This window comes from Sinocyclocheilus rhinocerous, unplaced genomic scaffold (assembly GCF_001515625.1).
Source record: "Sinocyclocheilus rhinocerous isolate Xijiao unplaced genomic scaffold, SAMN03320098_v1.1 scaffold2275, whole genome shotgun sequence".
Lineage (NCBI taxonomy): Eukaryota > Metazoa > Chordata > Actinopteri > Cypriniformes > Cyprinidae > Sinocyclocheilus > Sinocyclocheilus rhinocerous.
The window spans coordinates 79279-89968 of NW_015636540.1; the positions used below are offsets into that span (position 1 = coordinate 79279).

A 10690-nucleotide genomic window follows, 5' to 3' on the forward strand; every position below is an offset into this window, starting at 1 on the left:
TATGCCAAAAATCATTAGGATATTAAGTAAAAATAATGTTCCATCAAGATATTTTGTAAATTTATTACCATAAATATATCAAAACTTAATTTTTGATTAGTAATATGCATTGCTTAGAACTTCATTTGGACAACTTTAAAAGCGATATTTAGATTTTTTTGCACCCTCAGATTCCAGATTTTCAAATAGTTGTATCTCTGCCAAATATTGTCCTATCCTAACAAACCATACATCAATGGAAAGCTCATTTATTCAGCTTTCAGATTATGCATAAATCTCAATTTCAAATAATTTAGCCTTATGACTGGTTTTGTGGTCCAGGGTCACATTTGTCTTTCAAATGTAGTGAAGTTAAAGTCATAAGTTTCCAGAAAAAATAATACTCACGTAAAGTACAGATATTTAAAAAGTGTGCTTAAGTACAGTACTCAAGTAACTGTACTTCAGTACAGTGCGGCTCTGCGAGCGTGTTCTGAGTGTGTTTGTGTGTGTCAGCTGGACAGGCTGGTGGAGAAGCAGCGGGAGACCTACAGACGGATGCTGGAGCAGCTGCTGCTGGTGGAGCGAGCTCACAGACAGACGCTCCACCGCCTCGAGGACGAGAAGAGGAACCACAGCGACTTCATGAGGAAGAGCGACGAGTTCACCGGCCTGCTGGAGCAGGAGAGAGAGAGGTCAGAGCTCAGCTTTTTATCTGTCATGTAGACCAAAGTATATCCTTCGGTTTAGACACAAACGGTTAGTGTATTCATACAGTCAAAGACAATAGCATGTGTGAACACATGAAGCATGCGCACTAGAGAGTGTCTTCATCCAGTCTAGAGACTGAACCAGAATCAGAATCAGAATCAGTCAAGTCAAGTCAAGTCAAGTCAAGTCAAGTCAAGTCACCTTTATTTATATAGCGCTTTTAACAATACAGATTGTGTCAAAGCATAATGAAGAGCACTTTTAGATCTGGACAGCACATCTTCTTTAACACAGTTACATCTGTACACCACCTCTCATTGATGTAAAAGCATGTCCCGCCGCCGCGCGATTTCCCCGTTGATTCTGCGTCGCGGTCCGCTCTGAACAGCTGAAAGCCCGGGAGACTCAACGCGCTGTCCGGAATGGCGTCTTTCAGCCAGGTTTCCGTGAAACACAGAGCAGCAGAGTTTGAAAAATCCTTATTTGTCCGGGAGAGCAGAAGGAGTTCGTCCGTTTTGTTGGGTAGAGAGCGGAGATTTGCCAGATGGATGCTTGGCAACGGCGTCCTGAATCCGCGCTGCCTGAGCTTCACGAGCGCGCCGGCTCGCTTCCCCCGTCTGCGCGTCCTGAAGCGGTTGATCAGCGCTGCAGCTCCCCCGACTACAATGTCCAGCAAAACATCAGAATAATCGAAAACCGGTGAAATATCGGGTGGTGTGTACTTCCGAATGTCCAGCAATTCGTCTCTGGTGAAACTGATTGCAGGGATATAACTAAAGACAGGACAAACTAACAAAAACATTAAAACAACTGCGGAGCACGCCACGGAGGCAGCCATCAGCGTCGGCGCCATCGCGAAAAATTCTCACCACTGTCCACTGTCATCATAGTCAAACAGACAAACAAGGGATTGTGGGTTGAAGGATACTTGCATAAAATAATATGAAAAGTTTATATTACATTTTTATTTTTTGTAACAGTGTTTTGAATTGATCTCACTAGTGTTCTCTAGTCAGTGTATTTGACAGGTTTGTGTGCCATCTGAGGCCAAAGTTTGAGTCTGACAAAAGAGAACATGTTTTTGACAAAAATGTTTGACTTTGAGCTGGAAGTTTGCACGAGTTGGTCTGTAGTTTTGACTTTTGAGAGTGTGTTTATAGTTGTGAGAAAATGGTGAATTGTTTCATGAATTGTGTGTCAGCTGTAATTAATTTTTTGAACTGTAATGAATTTTAATTTGTTTTAAATGCTTTTATTTTAACATTATTTCAATTTAGCATTTTTATCATTTAATTCATTTTAGTAAGTGTTTTAACTTGTTTTATTTTTAAACTAGGCTATTTTATTTAAATGTATAAATGTGCTATTTTTATGATTTAATACATTTCAGTTGATTTTAATAATGTTTTTATTTTAACATTATTTTAATTTCACATTTTTATCATTTATTTAATTTTTAGTAAGTTTTAATTTGATTTTAGAATTATTTATAAATTTTTTTAATTGGCATTTTTCTGATTTAATGAATATTGCTGTGTGGATGTGGTGTGTAATTCACCACGACTCTGGCTGAAGTGATCGTGTTATCAACGTTTGGTTGTTTGGTTTGGTGTGAATGAGTGATGCAGCCGCTGGATTAATGTGTGTGCGTGCGTGTGTGTGTGTGTGTGTGCGTGCGTGTGTGAGTGCGTGTGTGAGTGCGTGTGTGTGTGAGTGTGTGTGTGTCACTTTGTGTGTGTGTGTGTGTGTGAGTGCGTGTGAGAGTGCGTGTGTGAGTGCGTGTGTGAGTGCGTGTGTGAGTGCGTGTGTGAGTGCGTGTGTGAGTGCGTGTGTGAGTGCGTGTGTGAGTGCGTGTGTGAGTGCGTGTGTGAGTGCGTGTGTGAGTGCGTGTGTGAGTGCGTGTGTGAGTGCGTGTGTGAGTGCGTGTGTGAGTGCGTGTGTGAGTGCGTGTGTGAGTGCGTGTGTGAGTGCGTGTGTGAGTGCGTGTGTGAGTGCGTGTGTGAGTGCGTGTGTGAGTGCGTGTGTGAGTGCGTGTGTGAGTGCGTGTGTGAGTGCGTGTGTGAGTGCGTGTGTGAGTGCGTGTGTGAGTGCGTGTGTGAGTGCGTGTGTGAGTGCGTGTGTGAGTGCGTGTGTGAGTGCGTGTGTGAGTGCGTGTGTGAGTGCGTGTGTGAGTGCGTGTGTGAGTGCGTGTGTGAGTGCGTGTGTGAGTGCGTGTGTGAGTGCGTGTGTGAGTGCGTGTGTGAGTGCGTGTGTGAGTGCGTGTGTGAGTGCGTGTGTGAGTGCGTGTGTGAGTGCGTGTGTGAGTGCGTGTGTGAGTGCGTGTGTGAGTGCGTGTGTGAGTGCGTGTGTGAGTGCGTGTGTGAGTGCGTGTGTGAGTGCGTGTGTGAGTGCGTGTGTGAGTGCGTGTGTGAGTGCGTGTGTGAGTGCGTGTGTGAGTGCGTGTGTGAGTGCGTGTGTGAGTGCGTGTGTGAGTGCGTGTGTGAGTGCGTGTGTGAGTGCGTGTGTGAGTGCGTGTGTGAGTGCGTGTGTGAGTGCGTGTGTGAGTGCGTGTGTGAGTGCGTGTGTGAGTGCGTGTGTGAGTGCGTGTGTGAGTGCGTGTGTGAGTGCGTGTGTGAGTGCGTGTGTGAGTGCGTGTGTGAGTGCGTGTGTGAGTGCGTGTGTGAGTGCGTGTGTGAGTGCGTGTGTGAGTGCGTGTGTGAGTGCGTGTGTGTGTGTGTGTGTGTGAGTGAGAGTGTGTGTGTGTGTGTGTGTGTGAGTGAGAGAGTGAGTGTGTGAGAGAGTGAGTGAGTGTGTGAGTGAGTGAGTGAGTGAGTGAGTGAGTGAGTGAGTGAGTGAGTGAGTGAGTGAGTGAGTGAGTGAGTGAGTGAGTGAGTGAGTGAGTGAGTGAGTGAGTGAGTGAGTGAGTGAGTGAGTGAGTGAGTGAGTGAGTGAGTGAGTGAGTGAGTGAGTGAGTGAGTGAGTGAGTGAGTGAGTGAGTGAGTGAGTGAGTGAGTGAGTGAGTGAGTGAGTGAGTGAGTGAGTGAGTGAGTGAGTGAGTGAGTGAGTGAGTGAGTGAGTGAGTGAGTGAGTGAGTGAGTGAGTGAGTGAGTGAGTGAGTGAGTGAGTGAGTGAGTGAGTGAGTGAGTGAGTGAGTGTGTGTGTGAGTGAGTGAGTGTGTGTGTGTGTGTGAGTGAGTGAGTCTGTGTGTGTGTGTCTCACTGTGTGTGTGAGTGTGTGTGTGTTTAACTGTGGCACTGATCTCTGACAGTGTTTCCTGTGGCTCTGTGCCGTTTGCAGTGGTTTATTCAGATAATCACGACTCATTAAACAGTGACTCGTTGTTTAAACGGATCACGATACAGTTTCTGTTTGTCAGTCAGGAAAGGAAGGTTTTTCTCCACACGTCTCTAGAGAGCGTACGAGATGCATGAGTGTTTTAATTGTTTGTTTGTTTATGTTTTCAGATCTCTGCGTGTTGATCTGTTGTTGCAGGATTCATTGTAGCAGCATGACATAATTTCCTCTCTGGCGTGTGCACACATTACATACACACGCGAGTATGTGCAGCAGAACACGTCTGTCTCTGTGTCTCATCATGTTCGATCGGGACGTTCCAGTCTCAGCCCAGATTGTGAATGAGGAACCGAACTGATCCGTCCAGATTGGACCGAGATCTGAGTCCAAACACTCACTTTATATCCTGCCAGAGACATATTTAGCTAATGATGTTTCCATTTTCATTGCCTTACAAGGCTGAAAATAAGCCGCTCTGATAATATATCCAGCAGCAGAAATAGAGCGGCCCGGTGCCTTTTTAAAGAAGGAATCGAATGCTGGTGTGAGTAAAAATATCCTGCGGGATTCAGACGGATTCACACTCGCTGGTCTTTCCAAAGCCAGTTAAATAAAGCAGGACGAGGCTCTCATTCTGGCTAAACTTATGTATATGCGTTTCACAAAATGCATTGTTTCAAAGCAGCTTTACAGAAAATCCTGATGTTAATGTTTATAATACCTTATTATCTTCATGTTTTGCAGTTTTTTCAACAGCTTACACACATTTTCAAAACTCTGCCTCTTTTTTTCATAACTTTACACACAAATCCAAGAATTGCTCACAAAATGCAAAAAGCCTCTCATCTCTTGCAAAATGAAGCGCTGCATTCAAAATATCACAAACACATCTCAAAAGCTAACATTTGCAAACACCTTTGCCATAATATTAATTCCTGTTAGATTTGTGTGTGTTACATAGAGAACTGTGTGTTGTGTTTTGCAAAAAGTGTTTTATGAAATTGAAAACTGAGTCAAAGACAGAATTAGTGTCTGGTTTTGTAGATTTGGTGTGTGCTTCTGCTGTTTGAGTGTCAGCTTTCAGAAACTGTGACAAGTGAAGATTCTGTGTGTAAGCAGCTGAAAAAAACTGTATTGTCACATTTATCCAACTAGAGAATTTGAATTTGTTGAAAATTAGAATTTGTTATTTGGTGATGTGCATAACAATGACAAAAAATTACAAAAATGTAACTAAAGCTAAGATTAAAATGGAAATAGAAAATATAATAAAATCTATTTGAAAATATAAAAAAACTAACTTGCTAACTAACTTAAAAAAAAATTAAAACCTTAAATTTTTAAGTCTAATCAACTTAAATTACATTAAACCAACAAAAAAAAAAAAAAGAAAAATCAAGTTGAATTTCATCTAACTAATAAAAAAGTTGAAGTTGCACTTATTTTGTTGTGTTAAAGTGATGTAAAAACATCAGTTGTGCTGACCGTTACAGTGAGGTTTGCTGCGGTCAGAGAGCAGAAGATCTGGGTGTAACAAAGTTCTTAGTCACGGGAAGAAGGAGGCGGGAACCGGCGAACATTCAAATAAACTTTAATAATAAAATAAACACAAAATAGCGCGACAGCCCCTCACGGACGACTGCCGCGCACAAACGAAACCAAAACACAAAATAAAATCCAAGCCTGGTCCTCTCTCGTCTTTCCCTGTCGTCACTCCTCCTTTATATCCTTCCGGAGCTCCTCCGTGAGACTCGAGACCGGTGAGTGGTGCAGGTGTCGCTCATTATCCATTAACTCCACCGGCCTCGCTCCGTTCCCACGGCTCTCGGCCCCGCCCCCACTCGTCACATTCCATTAAGTTTCTTGAAAGTTCTTCATAACTTCATAACTTTTGATATGTTTAGTTCCATAACAGTTCCAGTTTGGATTTCTTAAACTTTAACTATTTTCCCTGCCATTGACAGAATCTGGGGCCATGAAAATTTTGTGAAAATGACCACACTCACACACACACACACACACACACACTCACACAACACACACTCACACACACACACACACACACACTAATCTCATACAACACACACACACTAAAGACTCTCACACACACACGCTGTGGGCCTTTTTTAGGTCTCGTTTTCTTCTCCCTCTCACAAATGTGTGTGTTTTTCTCTGGAAAGATCCGGATGCCTTGTAAGGATTGAGAGGAATCAGATGGTGCTTCAGTGCACCTTGTTCTTCAGCTCATGTCACGGGGAGATGCTTTAGAGCTGCGCTCGCCATCCATAATGTTTGTGTTTGCTTTAGTCTCTGACGACCGCTTTCTGAGAAATTCATCAAAATCAAGTTTATGCTTAGAAGAAGACAGAACAAGTCAGAAAAATACACATGTTCTGTCCGCACTGGCAGGTATCTGTTCTTCACTTTGATGAGTTTGTATCTTGCGTCACTGTGCATCTCCGCTCAATGCATCTGGATTTAAGAGTGTTTAGATGTTTACGCTGTTTCTTCAGCCCATGTGTTCAGATGTCTGACGGTGTCAGGGTATAATCTGCTTCCAGAAGAGGCATGATGTATGAAGCGGAGGCCGCTCGTTGTCGTTTGAGCTGAAATGAGTTCTGTGGAGGCAAAGCCACATTCACCAGAGAGGAGCTGATGCCTCGCTCACAGTTACAGCCGTGCTTCTGTCCAAAATCACTTACTTGCATTTGATCGGCTCATGCATTCACTGGGAATCAAACCCATCAGTACTGCTGCAGCGACAGCAATGTGTTCAGCTGAAAGAAATAAAACAGCACTGAAGAATTTACAGCTTTTTTCCAGCTGCTTACACACATTTTCAAAACTTTGCCTCTTTTTTTCATAACTTTACACACAAATCCAAGAATTGCACACACAACTCTAATAATAACAATTTTGTTTTGTTTACAACTTAGTATTTTTTAGTGTACATATATTTTTTAATGAATTTTTGTTTGTTTTAACAGTAAATAACATATAAAACAACAAATCAAATAAAATGGAAAAATCTGAAAAAAAAGCACATACATAACATTTTAAAAACTATATAAAAGTTATAAAAGTATAATTGAAAAATAAACAGATTTCACAGTTAAAACGTGAAGGTCCATGTCATTGCAGCTTATTGGATTATTTGCTTTTTTGATTACTAACACAAAATATTAAATATTGTTTAAACATTTTTTTTTTTTCATAAAATGTGACAAAAAACTTCCTAAAAGTTTTCAGGGTTAAATTGTGTCCCTGCAGCACAAAAGCAGTGTTAAGTCGCTGGGGTATATTTGTAGCAATAGCCAACAATACATTGTATGGGTCAAAATTATACATTTTTCTTTTATGCCAAAAATCATTAGGATATTAAGTAAAGATCATGTTCCATGAAGATATTTTGTAAATGTCCTACCGTAAATATATTAAAACTTAATTTTTGATTAGTAATATGCATTGCTAAGAACTTAATTTGAACAACTTTAAAGATGATTTTCTCAATATTTAGATTTTTTTGCTCCCTCAGATTCCAGATTTTCAAATAGTTGCATCTCCTCCAAATATTGTCCGATCCTAACAAACCATACATCAATGGAAAGATTATTTATTCAGCAGATTTATAATGTGATCCCACTGTATGTGTGTTTAATAATGTTTATTTGAATAATAATTTAGTGCTGGTCAAGAGCACGACTGTAGTGAACATCTGCTCGATCTGTACAGTGTTCTGAGCTTTACTGTATGACAGAGAACTCTAAATCACGCTCTGACCTCAGATTCACATCATTCCTGCACTCTCATGTGCTTGATAGAAAAATTGTTGCATGTCATTTATAAAGGGTATATTGTTATTATTATGTTAACTTCTGCAACACCAGTAATGTAGCCTTTGCTGCTGATATGGCACAAACAATCAATAATCAATGATGGGGTGAGTCTCCAGCAGTCATATTCTGGTGAAAGGCTTTAGTTTGTGAGTTTATCTTTCCATGTGATTGTTGGTTTTTCTGACGCCGTTTCACAGACCGACAGACAACGTGCAACATCGAACCGTCACAGAGTTTTACGAGATCACGACGTTTCTTGGAAGCTCCTGTAGAAATGTAATTAGAATCATCTGAAGGAGCTCTTCTCGCTGTTGAGCAGACGCAAGTTTCACTAGTTCAGCTCAAAACCCAAAACCCAAAGCACTGACACACAGGTTCTTCTGCCTCACACCAGCGTCTCTGAGTATCAAAACCTTCTCAGGACTGTAGACCTGATGTATATGACCAAGAAAGACAAGAAAAAGAGCATGAGAGTGTCATGGCCTGTTGTGTTTGACAACAGCTAACATATAGAATAGTATAGAATGCAAAACAAAACATCTATAACCTAACCTTGATTTTAGAAAATTGAGCTGTTTTTGTGTTTGAAGGAATTGTTCACACAAAAATGAAGATTAGCTGTAAATGTGTTCACCCTCAGGTGATCCAAGATCAGGATGAGTTTGTTTCTTCATCAGGTTTGGAGAAATGTAGCATTGCATCAGTGTCTCAGCAATGGATGCTCTGCAGTGAATGGGTGCCGTCAGAATGAGAGTCCAAACAGCTGATAAAAACATCACAATAATCCACAAGTAATCCACAGCACTCCAGTCCATCAGTTAACATCTGGAGAAGACAAAAGCTGAAACTAATCCAGCATTAAGACGCTTTTAACTAAAATACATGGAGTCCATAATCCATAATAACTCTTCCTCCAGTGAAAAACTGCATCTGCTGTTGTCTCTCACATCAAAATCCAGCCACATATTAGTTTAGAGCTGTTTAAACACTGCTTGATCTGTGCAGATTTCTCTCCTGATTCACACCAGAACACTTTTTCACTGGAGGAAGCGTTATTATGGATTATGGACTCGTATTTTAGTTAAAAGCGTCTTAATGCTGGGTTTGTCTCAGCTTTTGTCTTCTCCAGATGTTAACTGATGGACTGGAGTGCTGTGGATTACTTGTGGATTATTGTGATGTTTTTATCAGCTGTTTGGACTCTCATTCTGACGGCACCCATTCACTGCAGAGCATCCATTGCTGAGACACTGATGAAATGCTACATTTCTACAAACCTGATGAAGAAACAAACTCATCCTGATCTCGGTCAGCCTGAGGATGAGGATATTTAGAGCTAATCTTCATTTTTGTGTGAACTCTTCCTATGCAGAGGTGTTTAGGAATCTTTACAACAGGGTTTGATGTGCTCTGTGTTTCATGGGTTTACTCCACACACGTTCCTCGTTCTGGTGCAGTGAAGGCCTGATGCGAGTCAAACACGCGCTCAGAGATGAAAGCATCATAAACACACTCCAGTCTGTGGATTATAAGGCGTTTCAGACAGCAGATGAGTTCACTGATGTTTAGAGGATCTGTGGAAGCTCTGTGAAGGATGAAAGACTCCTGATCTCAACCCAATCTCAGAAACACCTCAGAACAGAAAAGCCTCTTGTTCTTCTGCGCTCGTGTCAAAAACTGGCCGGCGGTGAGGGATTTAAACAAACGACTCATGTCTCATCCAGATTTGTCCCGTTGTGATCAATGAAGCTTCTGTTCTTCACGTGTCAGACGGAGCAGACATGATGTCACTGGTTTGTTGGTATAATTATCATGAAACTGTCTGCTGGATTTGAGCTGAAGAGCATTAAGCAGAAGAGTTGCATTTATCAGATTAGAGCTGGATGGTGATATAAATTATATTCTGTGACTATATAAATAATCAAGCGGTTGAGATTTACTATGCAGTGTACAACCCCAATTCCAGAGGAGTTGCTGCTGTTTGCTCTGATGCACTCATATGCCATGACAGATGTTTGTGTTTGCTTCTGTCGCTGATGAAAGTCGGGATGCTCCCTTTGGTTTTTGGGACTGAGAACTCGAAATCCATTTTTCCCGGAAACGAGTTGAAATGTGGACTCATCTGAGTACAGTGTTTTTGACTATCTGAGATGAGCTCTGGCCCAGAACCCGGCGGCATCGCTGCATAGAACTGATGTATAGCTTTCTCCTTGAGTGACAGAGACTCAAGTTGCATTTCTTGATGCAGCGGCAGACTGTGGTTTTCTGAAGTACTCCTGAGCCCATGTGGCTATATTTAACACTGCAGCATGACGCTTTCTCATGCAGTGCCATCTGAGGGGTCAAAGGTCAAGCACACTCACCTGAGCTTTCCTGCTTTGCTCTACATGTTGCTACAGAGTGAGTGTGTGTGTGCGTGTGTGTGTGTGAGAGTGAGTGTGAGTGTGTGTGTGTGAGAGTGTGAAAGAGAGCGTTTGTTTCATGCACATGAGTGTGTGTATTGATTTATTAATGAGCTGCTGGAGTGTTTCTATCATCGACACACTCTCGTCTGTTGGTGTTTATTTGATGTGCTTCTCTTACTCTGCATGCTAACACTCGCTGCGTCTGCATTCAGAGCCGGACAGTGTTTAGTGTGGCAGATTGTGTCGATTCATTCGGAGCTTTTGTTTTGGTTTGTTTGAATATAGACTAAAGTGTCAGTGGGAGTTTGGAGAGTCTTAGGTGTGTGTGTGTGTGTGTGTGATTCAGACAGCAGTTGAATCGTCCTTTAGTAGGTGTGTTTGTTGAGTTTCAATCCACTTATATTTCAGGCCGTTAGCTGTTCTTCTGGTGTGTGTGTGTGTGTTTTCTTTATTTTCTCTCTCTCTCTCTCTCTCACTCTCTCACTC

At 41.7% G+C, this 10690-nt stretch overlaps 1 protein-coding gene across 3 annotated transcripts in view; it reads left to right on the forward strand.

The window, feature by feature from the left end:
- LOC107747907 (filamin A-interacting protein 1-like) overlaps nucleotides 1-10690 on the forward strand; it is a 56631-nt gene that overhangs the window by 25934 nt on the left and 20007 nt on the right. For all 3 annotated transcript variants that reach the window (XM_016562517.1, XM_016562518.1, XM_016562516.1), the window contains one exon: nucleotides 496-674. In XM_016562517.1, coding sequence (XP_016418003.1) covers nucleotides 496-674 — 179 coding nt within the window. The remainder of the gene's footprint in view (nucleotides 1-495; nucleotides 675-10690) is intronic.